This window comes from Triturus cristatus, chromosome 5_1, assembly GCF_964204655.1.
Source record: "Triturus cristatus chromosome 5_1, aTriCri1.1, whole genome shotgun sequence".
NCBI classification, from domain to species: domain Eukaryota; kingdom Metazoa; phylum Chordata; class Amphibia; order Caudata; family Salamandridae; genus Triturus; species Triturus cristatus.
Genome location: NC_140587.1, coordinates 367,868,647 through 367,895,766, shown reverse-complemented (window position 1 = coordinate 367,895,766; position 27,120 = coordinate 367,868,647). Strand labels below are relative to the sequence as shown.

Genomic DNA, 27,120 nt, shown 5'->3' with positions numbered 1-27,120 from the left:
GTTTGGTAAAATGTTGGAAAAGATCTTACTATCAGATGTTATTAGGGATATAGGTCTATAAGACCCGAGATCCATTGAATCTTTTCTTTTTTTTTTAAATACAACAATAGTGGCTAATGACCATGATGGAGGCGGCCGACCATTCAATGCTTCTTGGAAGATTTTCAGCAACTCTGGTTGCAAAATTTTACGAAATGTTCGATAAAATTCCAGAGGGATATTGTCAGGTCCGACAGCTTTACCAGAAGCCAGACCAAGAATAGCCCCTTCTATCTCTTCCCAAGTGACCGGAACGGCTAGCATTGTTTTTTGATCTTCCATAAGAAAAGAAAGATGTTCAATATTTAAAAAATAATTAGATGCATCTTTACTAACACTAGTACCATCATTTGATTGGTTATACAAAGATTGATATAAATATCGGAATGCTTTCAAGACACCAGACCTAGATTCCTGGTTTACACCATCCATATCCGAAATTTGGACTATTTCCGTAGCAATTGCTTTCTGTCTCAATCTTTGAGCTAGTACTCTACCAGTTTGTTCACTTAATTCGTAGCATTCTTTTAAAAATATTTTGTACTTCTCGGCTACCTGCTTGGTTAAAAAAGAATAGACGACCGAGCGCTCTGCAGCCAAAGCTTTTTGAGCCACTTGTATCTCCGAACCCAACCTAATACAGGAAGCCAGTTTCATTTCTGCTTGCCTTATTAGATCCAAACTCACCCTAAATGCAGCTTGTTTTTTTTTTGACGATAATTCGAATAGCTCAAAGTCTCGCCCCTTATCGTTGATTTAAAAGTATCCCAGACCATTTGTATCAAAGCAGTATTATTGTTGTTCAGAAAGAATTCCCTAATTACCAGAGCCATATGAGCTAAATAATCTTGGTCTAGCAATAGATTTCTTTGAAATGACCATGGTCTTTTTTGTATGTGTACCTGAGAAGAAAACAATAGATCTAAAACAATAGGGTTATGATAAGAAATGATTTGGGGTAAGACATCAATACTACTATTACTAACGAATTGAGCAGAGATGAAAAAATAATCTAGACGAGCAAATTTTTGATGTGGAGCCGAAAAATACGTAAAGCCTGGTTCTAAAGGTCTAAGTTTGTTCCACATGTCTGTCAGTCCGTTGTTTAAAATTAGTTCTCTGAGAGCTTTATACGTTTGGGGTTTCTGATATTGCAATCAGCATTAATATTAATATTGAAATCTCCACAGAGAATTAAAGGATAATTCCAAACTGCTAGCTCAGAATTAATTGTATTAAATACCTCCTTGTCATCTAAATTTGGACCGTATAAAGAACAGATAGTCAACTTATTCCCATCAATAATAATTTCTGCAATCCCCCATCTCCCCCATTTATCGCCTAAAGGTCTAACACATTTACCAATTCCGCGTTTTATTAGAATAGCAACACCTCTGGTTACTCCCATTTGTTTAGAACAGATTAGCAGCTCTAAACCAAGATTTTTCAACAGACTTCTCTTAGACCAAGGGATATGTGTCTCAAATATCGCAAAATCCCCATCTTTTTAAAGTCGTTCAGGCCGTTAACATTGTGAACAAATTTAAATTTTTCTCTCCATTTTAGAAATTTAGAAAACACCAATAACAATAATCTATTCAGTTGAATCAAGATGCCCTTTTGATACTTGACGCTCTTGTAATACATAAAAATCCACCTATTAAGACTTATAAAGCCCGAATCAGTCATTAATGCTGCTTTATACCCCACCACCCACCACCACCACCACCGCAACCTCAACCCCCGGGTTGAGCATGCTGTGACTCTCAAGTGAGGTTCGTCTCCTTTCCAGAGAGTAAAATAAAAAGTATTACACATCCGGCGGTGGATGTGTGTTTTATTAACCGTGAGGGGGGTTTCTTGCATAGTTTGGTCGAATTTTTGTCGAATCCCCTTTGAATGGCTTGGTGTGCGTGTATATTAAATGTGCCCGTCAATAGCTACCCATGTTTGTATAAATAAATGACAAGGGTGTCTACTTGGAGAGCACCCACCGGCTGGGGCGCCGGGATTAGGCACGGTAGGGCGTCAGACATGTCAGAGCTTCACTAGCGGTCTAAATATATTCCATGTGGAGTCATTCTATGCATAGTCGCCTTTTAATGAATATCATGCAAATCGTCATGGTGATAGGTACATACGGTTTGTCCAGCATGTCCTAGGTGTTTCTATAAATATATATTTTTTAAAAATAATAAAAAACAAAGGCCGGCCCCGGGGATGGGGTCCCCGGGGCCATAAGTGGCATGAGGAGGGAGGCAACGCAGCCCCCTCCTAAAGATTTTTTTTTTAAAAAATGGCCATGACCCGGGGGTTGGGGTCCCCGGGGCAGATTAAGGCCTTGGGAGGGCCACATTTTTTTTTTCAACAACAAAAATGAGGGTGCAGGCCCTGAGGGATGGGGTCCCCAGGGCCAGTAAATTGGAAAAAGAAGGGGGGCCACACAGCCCTCCTTCTTAAAAAAATAAAATAAGCTGCGTTGCAGAGAGGTGGTCTAGGCCATGCCCCTTTTTACATCTCTCTGCAATGCAGCTCTGTGGCGTTTACTGGAGGTACCTAGTGGTCTAGTTGGACCCTAGGGACCCTCAGGATTCAAGGGAACTTAATCTCCCAACTTAAAACGGCCACAGGGCATGTTTACACAGTGGGGAAGTGAGGGGACGGGGCCTGAGGTGACGTGTGCAAACACGCCCTGTGGCGCGTTTTAAGAGGTAGGTTTAATCCCCTGCCCTAATATATACTAGGGGCTTTCAGAGGAGGTCATGCTGATCACAGGGGGACCCCAACGCATAGTGTTCCCTAGTGTATGTAGGTGTTTTCACTGTATTCTGAGTGTCTTTTAACATAGCACTGGCTCTAGGACTGGTTAGTCAGACTCAGTTACCACCAGTATCCGTCTGAAAAAGTTGAGGGTACAGGATGATTTTGCATCAAGGCTTCTTTCTGCTCTTCTGTTTGTTCTTTCTGCACGTTATCCTTCTTCCTGCACTTTTCTTCGTCTTTGAGGACTTCTGTTGCTTCTTTCTGCATTTCTTTTTTTTCTTTCTGTGCGTTTTTTCTTCTTTCTTCACATGTCCTATCTCTGTAGGCATAGTTAGAAATTAGCATTCAAAAAACCTTTGAAATTCACTGAAAAAACCATAGGTTTCAGGCACGTTATAGTTAAGAATTAGCATTTAAAAAACCTTATAAATTCACTGAAAAATCCATAGGTTTCAGGGGCGTTATAGTTAGCTGGCCTTTTCACTCATGCAAAACCATTGAAATTCCCCCGTTATAGTTAGTTCAGCTAACTATAAGTTGCGCGCCCGCAATGCACTGCTGATGACGTCACATATTACATCACTCATGACATGGTCAGTGACATCACTAATAAAGGTATAGTACGGAAAAAGTAAAGAAATTTGGGAAAAAAGAGCATCTTAATAACATTAGTACGACCATAAAGGGAAAGATGGAGATTATTTAACCTTTCAAGAGATCTGTTGGTAGAGGCAAGTAGTGGATCAAGATTAAGACCTACAATATCTTCAACCTTGGCAGAAAGTTTTGCACCTAAATACAAAGCTGTAGTAGAATATGTCAGATCAGTTGGTGGGCTAACAGCAGAGTGAATTATTTGCGTTTTGGCTATATTTAGTTTATATCCAGAATATAAACCAAATTCCCGAGCTGCCTCTATAATTTTAGGAAATGCTAGATTAATATCCGAAGTAACGATCGCGACATCATCGGCATACACGAAAATTTTGTTTTCTATTTGATGGATTATGACCGGGGGAATACTTTCCTGGTTTATTAATTTTTGCAGGTACGGCTCTATATAAAGCACGAATAAAAGAGGGGAGCAAGGACACCCCTGCCTAGTCCTCCTCGTTATTGATAATGTAGTAGATGTATCAGAGGCTATTCGAATTACAGCCCTAGGCTGTCTATATAAAGCTTTTAAGGCACTTATGAATTCTGTAGGAAACTTTTTCCAGGCCAGTACTTGCCAAAGAAACCCCCAGTCAACCCTATTGAATGCTTTCTCAGCATCCAGTAGGGCTATTCCGACAAGGATCCAGAAGCCTGCGCCCAGTCTAATATGGTAATAATCCTTCTGACGTGATCCGTTGTATCTCTCTTTTTAATGAAGCCGTGTTGTGATTTAGCCACTAAATTAGGCATTAAACCATTTAGTCTGTTTGGTAAAATGTTGGAAAAGATCTTACTATCAGATGTTATTAGGGATATAGGTCTATAAGACCCGAGATCCATTGAATCTTTTCTTTTTTTTTTAAATACAACAATAGTGGCTAATGACCATGATGGAGGCGGCCGACCATTAAATGCTTCTTGGAAGATTTTCAGCAACTCTGGTTGCAAAATTTTACGAAATGTTCGATAAAATTCCAGAGGGATATTGTCAGGTCCGACAGCTTTACCAGAAGCCAGACCAAGAATAGCCCCTTCTATCTCTTCCCAAGTGACCGGAACGGCTAGCATTGTTTTTTGATCTTCCATAAGAAAAGAAAGATGTTCAATATTTAAAAAATAATTAGATGCATCTTTACTAACACTAGTACCATCATTTGATTGGTTATACAAAGATTGATATAAATATCGGAATGCTTTCAAGACACCAGACCTAGATTCCTGGTTTACACCATCCATATCCGAAATTTGGACTATTTCCGTAGCAATTGCTTTCTGTCTCAATCTTTGAGCTAGTACTCTACCAGTTTGTTCACTTAATTCGTAGCATTCTTTTAAAAATATTTTGTACTTCTCGGCTACCTGCTTGGTTAAAAAAGAATAGACGACCGAGCGCTCTGCAGCCAAAGCTTTTTGAGCCACCTGTATCTCCGAACCCAACCTAATACAGGAAGCCAGTTTCATTTCTGCTTGCCTTATTAGATCCAAACTCACCCTAAATGCAGCTTGTTTTTTTTTTGACGATAATTCGAATAGCTCAAAGTCTCGCCCCTTATCGTTGATTTAAAAGTATCCCAGACCATTTGTATCGAAGCAGTATTATTGTTGTTCAGAAAGAATTCCCTAATTACCAGAGCCATATGAGCTAAATAATCTTGGTCTAGCAATAGATTTCTTTGAAATGACCATGGTCTTTTTTGTATGTGTACCTGAGAAGAAAACAATAGATCTAAAACAATAGGGTTATGATAAGAAATGATTTGGGGTAAGACATCAATACTACTATTACTAACGAATTGAGCAGAGATGAAAAAATAATCTAGACGAGCAAATTTTTGATGTGGAGCCGAAAAATACGTAAAGCCTGGTTCTAAAGGTCTAAGTTTGTTCCACATGTCTGTCAGTCCGTTGTTTAAAATTAGTTCTCTGAGAGCTTTATACGTTTGGGGTTTCTGATATTGCAATCAGCATTAATATTAATATTGAAATCTCCACAGAGAATTAAAGGATAATTCCAAACTGCTAGCTCAGAATTAATTGTATTAAATACCTCCTTGTCGTCTAAATTTGGACCGTATAAAGAACAGATAGTCAACTTATTCCCATCAATAATAATTTCTGCAATCCCCCATCTCCCCCATTTATCGCCTAAAGGTCTAACACATTTACCAATTCCGCATTTTATTAGAATAGCAACACCTCTGGTTACTCCCATTTGTTTAGAACAGATTAGCAGCTCTAAACCAAGATTTTTCAACAGACTTCTCTTAGACCAAGGGATATGTGTCTCAAATATCGCAAAATCCCCATCTTTTTAAAGTCGTTCAGGCCGTTAACATTAAGTGAACAAATTTAAATTTTTCTCTCCATTTTAGAAATTTAGAAAACACCAATAACAATAATCTATTCAGTTGAATCAAGATGCCCTTTTGATAATTGACGCTCTTGTAATACATAAAAATCCACCTATTAAGACTTATAAAGCCCGAATCAGTCATTAATGCTGCTTTATACCCCACCACCCACCACCACCACCACCGCAACCTCAACCCCCGGGTTGAGCATGCTGTGACTCTCAAGTGAGGTTCGTCTCCTTTCCAGAGAGTAAAATAAAAAGTATTACACATCCGGCGGTGGATGTGTGTTTTATTAACCGTGAGGGGGGTTTCTTGCATAGTTTGGTCGAATTTTTGTCGAATCCCCTTTGAATGGCTTGGTGTGCGTGTATATTAAATGTGCCCGTCAATAGCTACCCATGTTTGTATAAATAAATGACAAGGGTGTCTACTTGGAGAGCACCCACCGGCTGGGGCGCCGGGATTAGGCACGGTAGGGCGTCAGACACGTCAGAGCTTCACTAGCGGTCTAAATATATTCCATGTGGAGTCATTCTATGCATAGTCGCCTTTTAATGAATATCATGCAAATCGTCATGGTGATAGGTACATACGGATTGTCCAGCATGTCCTAGGTGTTTCTATGAATATATATTTTTTTAAAATAATAAAAAACAAAGGCCGGCCCCGGGGATGGGGTCCCCGGGGCCATAAGTGGCATGAGGAGGGAGGCAACGCAGCCCCCTCCTAAAGATTTTTTTTTTTTAAAATGGCCATGACCCGGGGGTTGGGGTCCCCGGGGCCGATTAAGGCCTTGGGAGGGCCACATTTTTTTTTTCAACAAAAAAAATGAGGGTGCAGGCCCTGAGGGATGGGGTCCCCAGGGCCAGTAAATTGGAAAAAGAAGGGGGGCCACACAGCCCTCCTTCTTAAAAAAATAAAATAAGCTGCGTTGCAGAGAGGTGGTCTAGGCCATGCCCCTTTTTACATCTCTCTGCAATGCAGCTCTGTGGCGTTTACTGGAGGTACCTAGTGGTCTAGTTGGACCCTAGGGACCCTCAGGATTCAAGGGAACTTAATCTCCCAACTTAAAACGGCCACAGGGCGTGTTTACACAGTGGGGAAGTGAGGGGACGGGGCCTGAGGTGACGTGTGCAAACACGCCCTGTGGCGCGTTTTAAGAGGTAGGTTTAATCCCCTGCCCTAATATATACTAGGGGCTTTCAGAGGAGGTCATGCTGATCACAGGGGGACCCCAACGCATAGTGTTCCCTAGTGTATGTAGGTGTTTTCACTGTATTCTGAGTGTCTTTTAACATAGCACTGGCTCTAGGACTGGTTAGTCAGACTCAGTTACCACCAGTATCCGTCTGAAAAAGTTGAGGGTACAGGATGATTTTGCATCAAGGCTTCTTTCTGCTCTTCTGTTTGTTCTTTCTGCACGTTATCCTTCTTCCTGCACTTTTCTTCGTCTTTGAGGACTTCTGTTGCTTCTTTCTGCATTTCTTTTTTTTCTTTCTGTGCGTTTTTTCTTCTTTCTTCACATGTCCTATCTCTGTAGGCATAGTTAGAAATTAGCATTCAAAAAACCTTTGAAATTCACTGAAAAAACCATAGGTTTCAGGCACGTTATAGTTAAGAATTAGCATTTAAAAAACCTTATAAATTCACTGAAAAATCCATAGGTTTCAGTGGCGTTATAGTTAGCTGGCCTTTTCACTCATGCAAAACCATTGAAATTCCCCCGTTATAGTTAGTTCAGCTAACTATAAGTTGCGCGCCCGCAATGCACTGCTGATGACGTCACATATTACATCACTCATGACATGGTCAGTGACATCACTCATGACATCACTGATTACATCTCAAATGACATCACTGATGACATCATCCTTGTGATAGAGTAGCAGACCTCCTCTCCCCCTAATATAACCTTTGATACACACATTCAAAAATAGAAACTAAAATTTTCAAAACAATGGACATACCAATATCAGTTACAACAACCTATTCAGTAATTCTAAGATCCACATACACATCCACTCATTCACCAACAGTCCTATACAGTCACTCATACATGTACTCACTCATCATGGGTACTCATATACCTATGCATCCTGTTACACAACGCCACTCATCCATAGAGTTACTCACACACATAGTCACTCATGCTAATAAAGAATCAAACATCCATTTACTTGCATATACAGTTATACACACACCACCACACTTACTTCTACAGAAACTTACACATACTTAGTCTTTTAAACAATCACTTATAGAAACACATACTTATTCATACAGGAACTCTTTCAATCTCTCACTCTCACATATACTCACTTATAGACATCAATAGTCACATATACTAGTTTAAAACATATGTAGTTACTCATAAAGACACTATTGAGACAGTCATTCACTCACTAACACACCCATGCACACACATCCACCCATACAGTCCTGCGCACATGCTGTCTTCAACACATACAAACAGTGAGTCACTCATTCATGCACCTATGCACTACGTAATACCCCCCCACCGAACCATACAGACACTCATACTGATACTCAAAAAACCAACTAATAACCTATATAGACACTCATGTAACTACTCACCAACCCATGCAGCCACTTATACACAAAGTGAGAGACTGATAAAGATATTTACATATTTAAACATTACTCACTGAGATACACTTAATCAGTCAGTTATACAATCAATTTTTCAAAAACAAATCATCCATTTAGACACTTATATACCCATTTATTCTTCCATCGACCTTGAGATATACATATATAAAACAAATGTAATTTTCAGAAAAACACACATTCACTGGATGATGTCATCAGTGATGTCATCAGTGATGTCATTTGAGATGTCATCAGTGATGTCATGAGTGATGTCACTGACCATGTCATGAGTGATGTAATATGTGACGTCATCAGCAGTGCATTGCGGGCGCGCGAGTTATAGTTAGCTGAACTAACTATAACGGGGGAATTTCAATGGTTTTGTATGAGTGAAAAGGCCAGCTAACTATAACGCCCCTGAAAGCTATGGTTTTTTCAGTACATTTATAAGGTTTTTTAAATGCTAATTCCTAACTATAATGTGCCTGAAACCTATGGTTTTTTCAGTGATATATATATATATGAGTCTATTGTGAAAGGGGCAATGAAGTCGGGGAGTGTGCTGCAGAAGGCAGGTCAGTGTCCTGGAGGTCTGTGTGCGAGGATGCCTCTGATGGTGGTTTTGCTGTTCGTTCAGAGTAGGAAGTGGAGGTGCACTATGAAGGGGAAGGAGTTGTCTGTGGTGGTTGAGCATTTGAGGTTCTCTTTGGTGATGCCTCCACTGTTTCTTCTGGCTCAGTCTTGGTGTATGATCTTGTATCCTTTGGGACTGGCTATGGTGATGTCCAGAGCAGATGTGGGGTTCAGCCAGGTTTCTGTGATGAAAGCTACATCCGGGGTGTGGGTCATGATGGTGTCCCAAATTTCCGTGATGTGTTTTCCGGGTAAGCGTGCATTGATCAGCAGGCAATTGATCTTTTCGGAGGTGTTGGCTTTGGGCTTGTTGGTGGGTGTGTGTAACGCGGTGTGGCTGATTGGAGAGGCATGTGTGGTATCCTTGGTGATGATGGTGAAGTGGCAGTTCCGGCAGGAGAAAGGTCCTTCGGTAGTCCTAGGGGAGCATGTGCACAGTTGTTGTTGTCCTGGCATCTGGGGTTCACGGCTCAAGGTTTGTTCGAGATGAAATTGGGGTCCTTGTGCTGGGTGTGGTCCAGGTGTTTGCACGGCATGCCCTCAGTACGTGCCCATTGTGTTCGTGCTGTGGTACCCATGCCGTGGGAGACAGGGAGCTGAAGGGAGCGAGAGAGGGAGGGCGTGGCCTATGCGGGGGATGTATCCAAATGGAGGAAGGGGAAGCAGGAGGCAAGGCACGGGAGACCTCTTAACTGTGGGGTAACATCGGAGGGAAGTGCCAGTGATGCAGTGGGCAGGAGGAAGGACCAGGGACAAAGGCAGACTGGACCTGCCCAGGCAAAAGGTGGGCCGGCAAGCACAGAAAGGCACCCGTAGTGGGACAGTATGCCAGGGGACGGGGGCGTGCTGCAGTGAACCTAGCAACTGAGGAATTAACAGGTTCTGGAGAGGTAGAGGGGGAGACGCTCTGCATGGGCGCAGCAAATAAAGAGCGAGGTAGCAATGAAGGCGACTTACCTGAACTTGTCAATGGATCAGTCTGGAACTAGAAGGATCTGGAGGCCACAGGCAAGTGTCAGGCTAGGTGCGCAGGTGAATGGGTATAATGACCTTAGTTAAAGCATGCATCTCATTAGAACATTGTTGTTGGATTAGGCACACAACATCCAACAACACCCAAAATCACAAAACGAAATGAGGTGAGTCATTTTTGATTGTAATTACTACGTTCCAGATCTGAGCTTCTATAAAGTAACATTGCATTAAATGATAAAGCAAATGCATTCCATTCTACAGAGCATGTGAGCTTGTTGTCTGTTTGTCGTGCCCCAGCCTACAACAGCGGTTAAACTCCAGAGTTCTTTACAAATACAACCACGAGCTGAACATTTATATTAAAAATGCTAACCCTTGTGCTAAAAAGATAAAAAGCATAACTGTGTTCTTCGCTGAACACTGTAAAGTACCTGGACTCACCCTGTGCCTTTGTTATGGGCTCCTAAATGAGGCCTCTCCTAAATTCCTACTTTGTACTGCAAACCTGCCAAACTATAACTTTAATTATAAGAATGTAATCAAATAATAAAAACACATCCACTGTGCAGTATGTGCTATGGCTTGTTATTTTGCATTTGTAGACTTTCCACGGTTCACTTGAACCTATGGACTGTGCCAGAACGATTCAAAATGATTACCTGCTCACAGTCTGTGTGGTAGATTTTGGTTTTTAGCGGATTCCAGTATCTGAGATTGTTTTAATACATTTCTCAAGACTAGTTGGAATGCATTACATAGTTTTGATCCATAAACCATGACAAAAATGCCCCTGTGTTATGCCGCTTAACCCAGGTCTCATTGGCAACCGTTTGGAATGTTTAAATGCACTAACATGACCATTAGCTTGAAATACTTTTCTGCATACAACCTGTTCCAGACTCACTGTATGCCCCATTTGGAACTTGGTTCTAACTTCTCAGCGTTGGACATGCTGTAGTCTCACAAAGGAGATGGCTGTGAAAATAAAAAGTTTTCCACAGTTCCTAACACACACTAATACAAATCCATGAAGAGATGTGTGCATTTGTTTGCCCTGAGATAGCATTTTTTGTTAGAATCTTTCAGTGCTCTGACCTATAAATGGTAAGATAACTCAGAGATGGCTGTGAAAATAAAACGTTTTCCACAGTTCCTAAAACACACTAATAAAAATCCATGAAGAGATGTGTGCATTTGTTTGCCCTGAGATAGTTAGCATTTTTTGTTAGAATCTTTCAGTGCTCTGACCTATAAACGGTAAGATAACTCAGTGAATTACGCATGTGCTGCTTAGCTGTTTGTGAAGCTCACAAGTTTGAATCCTAGCACAGCTGCCTCATCCCCACTGACTGCATTCCTTAGTGGAACACGTATAGGAATCAATGCTGGTTAAATTAAAAAGGTTTCTGTTTTGGAAAACGTCTCTCTTTTGAGGGTGCAGCCATGGCTCTCCAAGGGACAGGGCTCCTAAGGGCCCCCTTCACCTTTGCAAACTAGTTACCACCCCAACCTGGTGGTTGTTAACTCATCAGTGGTTTGTGAAACAATGCAGTTGTAAACTATTAATAAATTCCTTCCTGAATTTGAAAAGGGAGGGGGTAATCCCTTTCAGGACTCCTCCTATTTGAGATTCAGAGTCAGTCGCAAAAGTAATTTGTGTCAAAGAATTTTCCGGCTCGTAAGAGGGGTTGTGTAATAATCATAAGCACTTTTGTTGTCACAACCCTGTGATTTTGTGACATGAGGCTCTTAGTGTGAAAGCTGGATTAGATGCAAGCTCTGACTTCTATGTAGGCCGAGACAAAATTGTATTTTGCTGTAGTAGTCTGAGTATCAGCGCAATATACATAAATAATTAAAACAGTTAAACATATAAAATACAGTATACATCCAGTTAAAACAGGGCTACATATCATGGGAGGTCATAAAATGCTTGTTACAATGATTTCCAATAGCAGCTGCGGTCAAGGGATCAAAAATAAGATAAATGAACACTTTACATACACATTTAAGAGTTCAGATGAGTGCATTTCCTCACAAGCATTTTAGGGCCTGTCCTAGTATCTCCCTATCAAATTCGTTGATCGTGGTCTCCATGCCCACAATAGGTAGCTAGCAACAGCAAAGACAATACATTCATATGTGTCTCATCTAAACTCTCTACTTGCTTCGCAAAAATATGTAGTGCCCAAAAGGGTACATATTGGAATGATCCACCTCTTTCGAGGTAGAGCATACACTGGGCTAAGGAAAAGAAAATGCTAATCTGACTCTGGAAACCTCAGGCGGAGCAGACAGTTCTGGGACACAGACTTGATTTTGTCCCATTTGCTCGAAAAGAAACCGAAGTCAGGGAACCAAATCTGAACTTCATGTAAATACATTTAGCTTATGGAGGGGACATCCTAACCAAATACAACTCAAAGCTATAGTAACATTTGAACAATAGAAATTTTTCTGTGAAACGCCCCTCTTTTTGTCTTTGCCAAATTCGCTGCACCATGTGGTCCCATAAGGCATGCTTCAGGTTGGTGAGGGTGCCTTCTTAGAGAGTAGCAGGAAAGTTCCACACTTCCCCATCTTAGTAGATTCACTCAGATGTTTGATTTTACGCAGTCAGGGAATATGTACATTTTTGTCAATGCCAATTAATTCCACCAGCCTTCCTTATACAGAGCCAGTTCCGTAGTTGTCCACAGGCGTGCCCAATATGTCAGCGGCTTTAGAAGTCCAACATGATCAATTCGGGCTGAACAATGATCTCATGAATTTGTTTTCTGTCTGTGTAAGTGCAGATACTGCAGCACATGCCCAGAGCACTTCCCCATATGTGGCCCCTGTCATAGCGACAGCCTATAGACTTCTAAGGTGGGAGTTACAGCCCCAATAGTAGTCGCCTTGTCTTTCCTGCTTATAGTAGTTGCCCTACTTTTTCCTACCTGAGTATCCCAAGACAGGTTGTCAGCCAATGAGCCTCCTAGATAGTCATAGCATTTCACTTGTTCAAGAGACTCCTCATGCAGTGTCATCCTGCCTCTAAACTACCTATGATGGTTCAAAACCATGAATTTCAACTTAGAAAGATTCACCTCTAGGCCCAAACGTGAGCAGAAATTAGAAAAGGTACACAAGTGGATTGGAGGCATGATGGATATCTGGACATTAGGAGCGTATCATCCGCAAACATGAGTATTGGTAAATTAATACCTGCAGATTTAGAAGCCCTATGTCTGCACTTAGCCAACCATTCTACAGCCCCACTGATATACAGGCTAAAAAGTGTGGGGGCAAGCATGCATCCCTGCCTGGCACCACAGTTAATTAGTATCCTAGCTGTGAGCTCCCCAGCTGAGTTCCACCTAAGCTGTGCCTATTTGTCCTCATTTAGAGTCTTGATTTGTAGCAGATCTGTGGGGATACCATAGGCATCATGTACCCTCCAAAGTTTCCTCTCAAATGTCACCCTTAAATCAATAAAGGCGACATAGAGGTGGACTCGCCTTGTTATTATGTACTTTCAGCATATCATCTCAAATCAGAAGACATGGTAGAGGGTACTGATCTTAGTCCTAAACCCAGTTTAACAGTCTGAGAATATACTGGTATTTGTCATCCAAGGCTGGAATCTCGTTAGGACCTTCCTCTCCGAGCACACAGAGATTAGATGCGGAGTACCCCAAGGATCCTCCCTCAGCCCCACACTCTTCATCGTCTACATGGCCCCCCTTCAACCATTGTCAGAAAACACAGACTCAGCATAGTATCCTACGCAGTCGACATCCAGCTCATCCTCTCCCTCACCAAGGAACCCGACATCACCAGGCACAGTTTCCCAGAAGGAATGAAGGATGTCGCATCCTGGATGAGCAGCAGTTGCCTGAAGCTCAACTCTGAGAGAACGGGCGACACCTGGTGGCCCCCTGCCCTCGGAGACCCTCCCATCCTCAAGGACCACACCCGCAACCTCTGCATCATACTCCACTCCTCATTCACCATAAACCGACAGATCAAAGCCATGTCCTCCACATGCTTCATCACCTTCCGCATACTCCGCATGACCTTCAAATGGATCCCTCTGACTCCAGAAAGACCGTCACCATGCACTCATCACCAGCAGGCTGGACTACAGAAACACTCTCTATGCCGGAATCAACAAATCACTCCTTCCCAAACTCCAGACCATCCAGAGTGCTGCAGCCAGACTCGTCCTCAGTGTCCCATGACACATTCACATCACCCAGCACCTCTACGAACTCCACTGGCTCCCTGTCGGAAAGAGAGTTACCTTCAAGCTGTTCACACCTGCTTACAAAGCCCTCCACAACACCGGACCCCAATACCTCAACAAAATAATCTCATTCCACACCGCCAAGAGAAACCTCTGCTCCGCCAACCTAGCCCTTGACGAAATCTCCGCACCCACACAGCTAGAGCGGGTAGCAGATCCTTCTCCTACCTCGCAGCCAAGACCTGGAACAAACTCACCCTCAGCATCAGCCGAAGCCCTACAGTGCAAGCCTTCAGAAAAGACCTCAAGACCTGGCTCTTTGGATGACCTCAGAGTTGCCCGAACCACCCTCCAGTGCCTCGAGACCCTTACAGGTAAGTAGTGCGGGCTATAAATCCCTGATTAATTGATTGATTGACCTGCAAAAGATTTTTTGACTGTTATCAATAAAGCTGATTGGCCTGTAATTAGATGAAACGTCCCTTCTCCACCACTTGTAAAGGGACTATGGTAGCTCCCTTTCAGGAATAATCTAAGTAAGTTAGGTACTTCAGCATTGCTCTTGTGATGCACAATTGCTGAACATTGCTCAATTATGCCAGCTCACATAATTAACTGTAATTTGGGGGAAAAATCCTACAAGAACAGCAAACTTAGCCAGTGTGAGTGGCTGCTGGCTGATGCTGTTTCTGTTCTGTTGTATTTAGCACTATTGCAAAATGCATCCTTGAGGCCATTTTGGATGCAAGGTTGCATTTCACGCTAAAACAATAGCGCTAAATCCTAGGTTGCACTCCTTGCACAATACCACATAATTTTGCTGCAATTCTGTGTAACTACACTACAGCGAATTATGCTCCTAAATGTTTAAATATTTCCAAATTATTTTGACACACGTGGCACAGAATGCCACTCTACTACACCATGGGCCAAGACATATTGAATTGGGAAACCCTTGATGGAGCTGTGTTTGTGCTCCACATATGCTCCTAATTCTTGACGTTTACGTGCGGATGTGACTAATGATAAAGATAATTAAGACATTTACAAGGCTAATTAAAGATATTTACTCTTCTACATCTTTTTACTGGCTCTACCCACAAAGCCATGGAAATCTTCAGGACCAGATTTTTTCCCCAAAAGCTCCAGAGTACCTGCATTAAGCTGCACATCTTCCTGCACATAAAGAATCTTCCCCTCAATGCAGGCACCCTTACACTATAGTGCAAGGGTGCCTGCGTTGGTGCTAGGCTGCTAAATTTAGTGCCAGTTCTGGGGGAAACACGTGGTTGTACCATATTATTGTAAATATGGTGCAGCCCTGTGTTTCAGAAGTGGCAGAGCGCGGCATTAATCCAAGGAGGCAAACACCATGCTCTGACACCTCGTAGTAAATATGCCCCTGTGTTGCCTTCAACAAGAGAAACCTATGACCTACACCTCACTCCTAACATTTGCCCTACGTCATCACTCAGGAAGAACTAACCAGCAGCCTTCTGCTAATAACAACCTATCATATTTTCTTTGGGAAGCCTTTTCTCAACCCTCTCTCAATTCCATGTCAGGGTCATGTTTAAGCCACAGGGGTGCAGTCAATACACTTCCATTATGTAGGAAAACTGTACCTACTCTTCATCACATCATGCAAAATGCATCCCATGCACTTAGGCATTCACCAGGCACAGGGACTTACTACTAATCACTTGCTAGATATCCACCATACATACATGCACATTTAATGCCAAATTAAAGGTCCCAAACTCACACAGACTACCCTATTGGTCTTGACACTCAGCATCTCTTTACTGGCCTTCCAAACATCTGCCACATATATATCTCCACCATGTTTCATATAACCATTAGAATTTCACAGACCTGGTATCGCTGGGCTTGGTTCCCAGTACTATCACATCTGGCAATCAGAGTCCTTTGTTACTCAGAATTTCTCTTTCGGCCATCTTGGATGATATATCTGGAGCCTCCCTCATCCCCTGTTCCCCTCTTCTGTTCATCTGAGTCTTTTTTGATCCTGAGCTCTCCTTTTCTGAATTCCATAGCCCTCTGACCGCTCCCCCATTGTTAGACATTGACCACTTTTGCTGACTTCAGCCATCTGAGTTTCTCAAACCCTTTAGACCCCTCTTTCAAGTTCCAGTCCCTCTACCCTCAGATTCACCCCCAGACTACTGTGCTATCAGCCAGTGCGTGCCATCACTTAGAGGTCAGATTGTAACAGTCATGGCTTTTGATTTACTTTGCATGCTCTGATTTTTTAGCAATACTTACCAGCCTCTACATGGGCTGAAAAAGGTAGATGTTCTGGGGTTGGACACTATAAGAAGCACAAATAGGAACTGCTGGCAAAAGGGATATCATAATACATTGGATGTAGAATCACATACATGTCCTCCCGCTCCGGGTCTTCTTCCTTCTCCTGAAGACGCTTCTATGCCTTCTGATGTTAGCCTCATTCTGGTCCTGTTCAAAATCTTAATTTTGTTGTTTTGGTCCTCTTGATCCTCATCTTGGTCCTGGTTCAACTAGTTATGGTCACCCTGGTAATGGTTTCCTGAATCTGGTACTCCTAGATCTTCCTGATCCTTTTCTTCCTGGGCCTGCTCCTGCCCATTCCTTCTATTAGTCCTTCCTGGGCCTCATGATCCTGGGACTACTGATGCTCAGTCTGATCCTGCTAGTTGGTCTTCTGGATCCTTCTCCAACCACCTAACCCTGTTGTCCTTGTTCTTCTAGATCTGGCACTCCCAGTCTTACTGGTGTGGGTCATCCTGATTCTCTTTACCATGACCTGTCTTCATTGTCCACTTTACCTGGTTGCCATGGTCCCCTGGTCCTTGGCAACATGGCCCTAATACCCCAATTCCTGGTCCTCCACCTCAACTTGGAACTTCAAGACATGTCCCCTTGGCTGTGAACCCACCGATCCTCCTAGCCCTATTACTGGTTATTCTGATCCTTCTAGTATACCTAATTCTGTACCATCTGGTCCCTGGTCTTAATGGCCCTGATCCACCTGTTCCTGATCCTGCACTGGCTAGTTCTTCTGGTCCTCTTCCAACTTGCTGCGATAATCTTGTCCCTGGTCCTCCTGCTCCCTGTAATTCTGTTTGTGCACTAACTTGTCCACTTAATCCTGATTAAGTCATCCTGTTCTTACAAACCCAGCTTGATCATCCTAGCTCCTGTCACCCTGGCCCTCATTGTACAGGTCCTACTTTTCCTCACCGTCCTAGTCCTCCTTGTTCTGATATGCCAGGGCCCAAGCTACTGGACCTTTGTGACCTGCTCTTTCTTTTTCCTCTTGGTTGTGGTCCCACTGGTCCACCTTGTCCTGCTCCTCTTAGCTCTTATCCTGCTGGCTCTGGTTGCCTGGCGATCTCTTTGTGATCCTCCAGATCCTGTTCTCCTAGTCTTGCTCACTCTATGTCTTGCTTGCCTTGTCCCATGGTCTGGTTCAGCCCGGTTAGAAATGACGCCATTTTATATGCTCATGTTTCTTAAGTTGCCTTCTCTCTTAAACATGGTGAAATTTTACATACATTTGCATGTCTGTCAGTGTAGGATAACATTTTCTGAAACTGCATTTGCTTACATTTCCACACTTTCATGACACCTTGAACATTCAGTACAAGTAATAAAGTTCACTGCGCAAATGTCATTGTTATTTTAGCCCAGTAGGCAACAGAGCTATCATACTAGGATAAACAATTGTTGCCTAACTGAGACTCTGACATGGCAGGATGGGTGCTTTTTATTATATATACAGAAGCATTTTCTTGTTTAGATCAGAGGAGCACTCAGCTGACACTGTGAGGTCACCGCATGCCAGAATTCCAGCTGTTATGTTATTATTTTTGGAAAGCGCTCGAATAACTAAAAGGTTTCTTGGTGCTGGCTCAGTTAACGGAGGGGAGAAAGCATGCCTAAAGGCGTAAACAACTATTCTACTGAAACAAACCAGGTTTTCAGAACCTTCCTCAAAGTCAGTAGGGTAGGCATGGTCTTGATGTCTAATGGAAGTGAATTCCATGCTTATGTTGCTCCCAGCATGAAGCTTCTGCCTCCCCAAGATGCGCGATGAAACCTAGGCATGGCTACTAGTTTATCGGATTCCTGCTTTCCTCCACGAGGAATGTTCAGTTCTACAACAAGACGGACAGCCTGATGACACTTACCCACAGATACTGGGGAGTTAGGTAACCTGGTAGGTATTTTGGGACATCATACACCGTAGGCAAAACTAGGTTAGGGGAGCGCAAGGTAGGAACATATTATATTATAGCACTTATATGCCTGCACATATATATGCATATATGACTGCTATAGCACAATGGTGGAATTGTTTAGCTTTTTCACTGTTCTCGTAAAACTAATTACACTATTCTGTTTCCTTCTAATAATCAATGCAGCACATGTATTTTACTCAAGAATTACAATGCATCAATAAATATTGAAACTGCAGGTTGAGTATTTCTTGTGCCTTTCTTTGGATATACATGAGTAACCAAACAAAAGGGTTCTAGATCTGTTACCTCAATTCCTTGGAGAGTCAAGGTTGTCAGGTTCTGAGGTTGTGCAATCCATTTGTTACCATGTCAGGTTTAGGGGTACAGATGGTGCACTGTGAGCTAGCAGGATACAGGCCAACATATCCTGAGGGTGTGGTCTGGCACAATCTTGACGTTAATGTTGTCCAACAAACACACAGTTTTTACTGAGAAAGTATAAAGCCATACAACAGCCTACCACTAGTCTTCCTCTTCTGCGTTCTCACAGTCAGTGTTCTTTTTGGGTTTTGTGCCCTGCCCAATATACTTGCTGCTTTTAGTTCCTGTCCTTCTTGTTTGTGCATTGGTATGCCTAGTCCTTTTGGTTACGGGCCACCAGGACATCCTGATCCTTTCCCCCCCTTTTCTAGCTCGTCCTTTTCCTTCTTGATCTTCTTGACCCTTATCCCTTTGACCTGGTCATGCTTATCCTTCTCACCCTGCTCATCCAATTCCTAGTACATCAGATCCTGGTCCGGCTGGTCTTCCCAGTCTATGTGGGCTCGGGTATTCTGGCCCTCCTCTGCCTTGCCCTCTTAACCCTTGTCTTCCTGGTTTGGATCTTCCTGGTTCTTCTGGCCATGTGTCTTGACCTTGTGATCTATCTGGCTCTGCACCTAATTGTCTGGGTCCTCTTGGTCCTGGTTTTATTTGCCAGGGTATTTCTGAGCCTCGTCAATTTGGTCCTGGTCCCCCTGGACATTCAAGTCTAGTCACCTTAGTCTTCCAGACTCTCTCTGGCCATGGTCTTCCTCACCCTGGTCCTGCTACCCCCAGGTCCTGGTCTTTCTGCTTCATGTGGGACTCTGGGCTGTGATTCTAAGGCTACTGTTCTCCTGGCACTCCTAGGCCTGTCCCTCCTAGCGCTAATCCTTTGATTCCTCCCTACTAAGTTTGTGGTCTATCTGTCTCTGTTCCTCCTGGTATCCTCTCATTTTCCTTGCTTATTCTGGTCCCCTGGTCCCATTGACCATAATCTTTCTAGTCTTTCAGGATTTGGTCCTGCTCCTGCTCCTCCTTGTCCTTGTGCTTCAGCCCCAACTGATTATGGTCCTCCTTCCTTTGGTTGTCCCTGGCCATCCTGTTCCTCGTCTTCCTGACCATCTTGTTCCTAGCCCTGTGGCGTGGACCTTCAGGGTGTGTTCATCCTGGTCCTGGTGACCCTGGTTGTGAGCCTCCTTTTCCTCAACACCCTGATCCCCTTTGCCCTGATCTTCCTGGTTCCTCTTGTCCTTTGTTTCCTTGTCCTCTTGGAACTTTTCCTTCTGGCTGTGGCTGTCTGTGTCCCTGGTGTCACCTCTCTGGAAATCCTGGCCATGGTCAGTCTATCTTTCTTTTTCATAGTCCTTTTCATTCTCGAGATTATGTGCACACTAATCCTCTTGGTCCTGATCCTTACAATTTCTTTTTTCCAGTGCCACATGTTGCCCTATCTGAAATTTGCTTTCAAATTGGGGTATCAAAAAGATATTGGAGAAGAGGTCTCACCCTACTGTTGCGTGCTTCATCATAGGCGCACTCTACTCACCAAAGTAGGCGAATAACACTCCAGCGGATTCAACCAAATCGGGATGTCTTATATAATTTTATTAATCTGGACATAGGCAATGATCCAGTTATAAACATATGTGAGGGTAAACCCAAGGTTTCCTTTTATTCATGAGTACCCTTGATATGATAAAGACATCATTGGATTCTAGAAGAAATGTAATGATTAATCAATCCATTCGCCATCCTTGCTCTTCATGGTTCCCTGGTCTTGACCCATCTGGTTCTGTTTCTTTCCAGTCCTTTTGACCCTGATCACTCTGTTCTCCTCACTATGAACCTCCTAGCCTTGGTACCGAGGGTCCTGGTCCATCTGCCTATCTTGTCCTGTTCCTCTCAGTCTATGTCCTCCCAGTTAGGGTTGTCCTATTGCTTCTTTATCTGTAACTTGTCCTCTCAGTTGTATTTGCACTGCAGCCATTGAACCTTGCCCTCGTGATCCAGGTTCTCTTGTTCAGGTTCTCCTGAGCCTGGTAATTTTGGTCCTTTCCTCCTGGCCATCACTGTCCAGTTCCCGTGGTCTTTCAGATTCCAGTTAGCCTTCTTACATTAAATCCTCCCCCACCCTGATCCTGCTGCATGTAATGAGTGCTCTGCCTTGTTAGTAAATTCTAGCCTTGGTCCCTTATATCCTGATCATTTTGGCACTCTTACCTCTGTTTCCTGTCCTCCTTTTCATGATCCTTTTAGTTTGCCTTGTCTTCTTTCCTCAGGTCGCCTAGGTGTCCTTGGTACTTGCCCTCCTGGTCTTTCTAGTCCCTGTCCTGAACATCCCAGTCTCTTGAAACTACTGGCCACTGCCTTCCAGGTCCTGATCTTTGTAGTCCTCATCAATTTGGTCCTGATCTCATGGCCCTAGTCCTCCTGCTCCTTGTCCTCCTGGTTCTGCAATAACTTGTACTGGCCAAACACAGATCATCCCAGCCTTTCCCAGTTCTGACGTTTCTTGACCTCCTGTTCATGCTAGCTTTAGAATTTCCTGGCCTGTGTAGTTGTCATTCCAATGTACTCCTGCCCCTAGCCCTTTGAATTATGAATCTCCTGTTTCACAGGCTTCCGCCCCTACCCCTAATTCTCATCCATCAGTCCTCCTGATCCTTCTCCCCTGGCTTATCTAGTTCTTCTGCTCATAGTTCTCCTGTTCATGTAGTCCTGGTCTTAGTTCAGGTTCTCCTTTGTCTGGTCCTCATATATTGGAAATTCTGGAGCTGGTCCCACTGGCCTTGGTTTCCCCAACCTTCCTAGTTCCCCAGTCCCTCTGGCCTGTCGTAGTCCTTCTAGCACTCCCGGTATCCTGGTTTTCCTATTCCACACTGCTCTTCCTAGTTCCCATGTTGTGGGTCACCCAAGTTTTTGTAGTCCTGGTCGCCCAGGTTTAGGATTCCCCTAACCATCATGGACCTTTTGGTTCTGGTCTCTGTTCCTTTAAAACCTGTCTGGTCATTCTCAGCTAGGGTTGCCAGGTCCTGCTAGCCCTGTTGTTTTCTGTTTGTAGTCTTCCCAGTCCTCGTCTACTCACTTCTGGACTCTTGTTCCTCCATGATCTGATCTCTGCCGTCTTGTCCCACCCTAGTTTAGACCTTCTTTCCATTGGTCTACTGCTGCTGATTCTCTTTGCACTGTCCACCTGGGTCTGCTCCTCCTGGCGATCGTTGGCCCTCAGGTCCTGGTAGGTGTTCTCAGGCCCTCCTAGCCCTCCTCATCATTATGGTGCATAGCCTTCTGTTCCTCCTACTTTTTGCCTTCTGTTACTTCAGGCTCCTATACACTGGGTCCAGAGCCTCCTGCTCCACATCCTCATGGCCTTCCTGATCCTTTTCAGCCTGGCCCTGGCACCCCTAGCCCTTTTTTATCTTGTACTGTTCCTCATAATGTATATGTTCCTGGTGCCCTCTGGCACTGGAAACCCTGGTCCTTGTAGATAAGGTCTCTCTGAGCCTAGTTCTTATTGGCCTCTCCCTTGTGGCTCTGGACATTCTAGCCCTCCTGGTGGCCCACCTCCTGGCCCTTATTCTGCTTGTCATCATCTTCCTCCTAATGGTCTACTCTTTCCTTTCCCAGTCCCCTTCCACAATGACTTTAGTCAGGTAGAGCCTCCAAGCCTGTCTCCCAGATTTTTACTATTTTATTTTTTATTTATTTTGCTGGGACACTGCTGTCAAGGGCATAAATAAGGGCTCAGTAGATACAGGACCATGCCTACTTTAAACACTGCTTAGCATGTTAAAGATGAAAAATACCATTCACAAGATACATTGTGCAGGTGACTAAAATGTCAGTGTAGCTCAAGGGGCCACTCATGACATGGAACCAATAAGCATCTGTTCTTGAAACCCACTCTGCTGAGTGAGTAATATGTAAAAGTGGATTTATTCACAGGCAGCTGTGTGAACCCCTCTTGTGAATTATCCAGATGCATTACTTACCTGTCTCCTTTCACTTTCCCATTTCACAGAAACTCCATTACTGTCGCTCTTTTTACCTCCTGCAAGTGTCCCAAACCACTCTACACCCAAGCACCAATTGACTACTCTACGTGTTCCTCGCTCTGGGGACCAGATACCACCAATCTATCTGCATTCTGTATTTGCTGCTGGTTGTCTTCTGCTGCTATGTTGTCAGGTCTGAAATACTGAGCAAGTACAATCCTCCTTAAAAAGAAGCATAAATCTAGCACAAAGCCTTCCATTAGTAGCCCAAAAAAAGCCAAGCTCGTAAAAATAATCAAAAGGATGTTCATGAACATTAAGAAACACAATGTATTCTCATGAGTGAATAAAACATTTATGCAACATGTTTGAAAACCATATTCATTATTCTTTGCAGACAGCCAAATACTTCTAGACTTCAGCAAAAGATATCTGAGTGCCATATTCTGAAGCTTCTGAAACAGAAGTTCGATCCCAACATTTCTTATTTAAATATTAAAATAGCATGAATGTTTTTATTCAAAATTAATTTTACTGATTTTCTTCAGTAAACAGCCTAGCTTAATTCACGCACTTGTCTTTATTCAAATTGTAGTACATTTGCCTAGGAACATTTCTTTCAAATGCTTCACACGTGCAGGATCCCAAATATAAGATGGCCACCACCAAGACAGTCCCTTTCTTTCTTCAATATCACCTAAATAAAGACCTCCGTCACACTATTTATCCAGGCGGTGGCCTGGCCAAGTTGCACATCATCTCTGCTCTTCAGCCTGTGGCCAGCTAAACAACAGGGAATATGTACTGTTTTTCCAGCTGCTAGTTACATAGCAGAAATTATCTACTTTTTGGCCAGTGGTTGAGTAAATAGCCATTCGCTTAATGAAAATGTATATCTGCTGACACCAAGTGATCAAGACAATCGTAATGCATGAATTTTCTTTTATTAGAAGTTTGCTATTCTTCATGACACTGCTTTGAGAAACTTTTGAACCATTTCACAAATTTCCCTAAACAGTGGGGCATTGGGATGGATGTTGGTTTGACGAAGACCATGGATGGGCATTGTTGTATTTAGAAAGACTCAACATTCGTGAGTGTGTACTATTTGATTAAGCTGTTATCACCTCTTTTGCAAAAAATGTTATGATAAAATTCATCGGATGATTAGCCAGTTCATGGAGTATTTGAATACCAACTTCAGATCTCTTTTGCACATACATTTACAGGAACTGGTGATTCAGAGAACTGCAGTGTCTTTGTCGTCAATGGAGGAGACTCCATCACATATTCAAGTCCATATACCTACCAAGCTTCTTTGACGCCAACAATTAGTGATGTGATGCCAAGACGAGGAGGAACAGGAGGTGGCACGCACCTTACCATAACAGGGACAGGATTCAGGTTTGTTGGCTCATAGAACTCATACAACAAAGAGTACTGTTGAAGATGAAGCAGCGACTGTTTAAGCAAATATCAGTTTCATGTTATAGTCTACTATTGGTCAGTACATATTTGAAAATATGATCAAGGATAGTAATGTAGAATGACTAAATACAACTACTCCAAAGGAAACCAGAATAATAGGTATACAAGTATGTATGAGAGAAGCCTTTATATCTTCAAAACAAAGATCTTTCAGCCTGTCAACATCTTTGTAATTTGTCTCACAATACAATCATATTACTTGGTTCTTTACCTCAAGGTGCATTAGGGGCACCCACTGCATGAATCTTGGCCTTATTTAAATCATTGGTGTGTCCGACAGCTTCTTTGTCAAAACTATGAATGACTACTCTGGAAGTGACGATTTACATATAGATATAGACTTATATAAATCCACTCCCTCAGATGATATAGTTGAAAATCCTAAAACTGAATTTATGAGTGGAAAGTTACTATTAGTAGCTTCCTATCTGTTAGTGCAGATATCCACCACTGGGTATCAATCTACCCTTGCAAAGATATAGAGAAATGTAATAAAGTATAATTTAAAATATACATGTAAATTATATATGTAAAATTGTTTACATAAATCAATATAAGCCTGATGCTAATAGATTAAAAACATACAACACATTACCTCTTCAAAATAAATTAAGACTTAATTTCAATATATGAATTCACACATATTAATATTTAAACAATAATTTAAACATAACATTACTTTTGTCTCATTAATATTTTTGTTCTTGCTTAATTTGTGGTAAATATGGTTAGAGGTGGTGCATGTAATTAATGTAAATACTTTATATACGTATTTTTAAACATTTTTTAAAACCCTGCATATTCATAAATAAAAACAAATGCAAACATTATTTCTTATTATCCTTAATTTTGTATCACTAACATATATATCATTTAAATTAATTTAATTTATGGAATATACATTCCAATGGGTTGTTAGTTTAATTTCCTGCCTCCATTATTTTCTATGGGAGGGTTTTGTGCTATAAGTGGCTGACCATATGTGGTGCTTGACGAACTTCAAAGCAGCGCTGGAGTAAATATAAGCTATTTTTTAAACTATTATGGCATTAGTAAACTTAGAAGTGTATTTTGTAAATTGCAATGTTTTTTGTGGGCGGCTGTTTAGCATTGGATATTCCTACCTGAACCCCCCACCCTCATACGGTTTCCCTTAATCCCATCTTTCTTGAAGTATTTTTCACCATTTTCCTGCCACTCCTCCCTCTCACATTTGCTATAAAATTGAAAAATTGTAAACCTACCTGTGCAGAGATGTATGCCACTGAGGTGTAGATCTCAGCAAAGAAAAGATAGAAGAGGCTGAGAACTCCACTTATAGGTTTGTGAGTTGCATTTTGTAGTCTGTTAAGAAATACCAACGGAGTACTTACCTACATACTACAAAATGCACTATGTGAGTCGGACCCATTGAGCATTAACCCCTTCCATGCCCATGACGGAACGGTTCCGTCATGAGCATCGGTTGCGCTGTGCTCATGACGGAACCGTTCCGTCATGGCCCCGCCCGCGCTCGAACCCTTCAGCACCGCGGGGGAATTCCCGCCGCGCTGAAGGGGTTAAGTTACCTAAAATTATCATTAATATTGTTATTATTATTGTTGTTCTTGATGTTGTTGTTTTTTGTTGTAATTATTTGTATCATTGTATTAGTATTCAAGCAATATCAAAACCAGAAAATAAACTTGACACACTGAGTAAAGGCATAAACTATATGAACAGGGTAGCTTCAAAGGTTTTGTGAACACTGTTGTTAGTTCAATTCGTATGATATTCCCACAGTTACTGTGCTTCACATTCTGATTCATACTTTAAACGGCAGATTAATCATCTTTAGAATATCCCTAGCACAAGGATACAACTGTAGAATAACTTAGCTCATATGTGCTTGTAAGTGGTGTTGTGCTTCTCTGGTATGGCTGCCTACTGCTCCAGGAGTCGCATCCCACCCATGTGCACTGATGTTGGTTCCTTTCATTCAATGTAATTTAATTCCGATTCAGAGTTGTGGTCCCAATGTTATTGGTCTTCTCGAGGCATTTAAATTCTACAAACATTGTGCTCTGGCAAAATGTCCCCACCAAAAATGACAGAATTTAAGCCATGCTAGGATAGCAAGAAATAGATGTTGATCAAGGACCATCACAAGGTTTGTCTTTCATATTTGAGCTTTGTCATGGCTCCAGGTTGTGCAACAAGTGGCTCCTCATGCATCTGATGGCGATCTAAGACAGGGAGGTGAAGCTGCTATGCGGAGCACAAGATGAGGCCATGCCAGAAGAATAGGTCTTGCTTCTGCTCCAAGTACTAAGCCCTGTCCCAGTTCATACATAAAGCCACTTCTGCAATTAAATTTGGCAATAAAGCTCAAGGGCCTCGAGTTAGTAGTCACATCTCTTTGAGGTCTCATGAATCCAAACTGGTTCTACAGTTGGACCCAACACGCTCTGAGTTCCCAGCCCATTGTTGGGCCCGCATCAGATAGCAGCTTTCTAGGAGGCAATGCTTTTGGTGTACTTCTGGCCTGCCTCCAAGCCCTAGGTGCCTCAGTAATCTCAAGTCAGACTATCACTGATTGGCCTGCCCACCACTGATTATGTCTACCCACTAGAAGACCCTGTTTAAATGCCAGTCTTGGACCCCAAGCCTAAGACAGCGATGTCTAAACTGATGTTGGTTTATAAAATTACAAAAGCTCAACTGGGTCTTGTGCAACCAGGCTCTGATCTAAGATTTCTGCATGGCTCCTTTATTGGCAGATTATTCAGTCCCTTTTTGGCTCTGACTCTGTGCAGGAGGCACCCTATATCTGGTAAGACACAGATGATCAA

At 42.6% G+C, this 27,120-nt stretch overlaps 1 protein-coding gene across 1 annotated transcript in view; it reads left to right on the top strand.

The window, feature by feature from the left end:
- Positions 1-27,120, top strand: part of LOC146830898 (fibrocystin-L-like) — a 1,500,901-nt gene that overhangs the window by 914,913 nt on the left and 558,868 nt on the right. Inside the window, exon 43 of the mRNA XM_085605087.1 lies at positions 24,031-24,205. Within this exon, the coding sequence (XP_085461213.1) occupies positions 24,031-24,205 (175 nt within the window). The remainder of the gene's footprint in view (positions 1-24,030; positions 24,206-27,120) is intronic.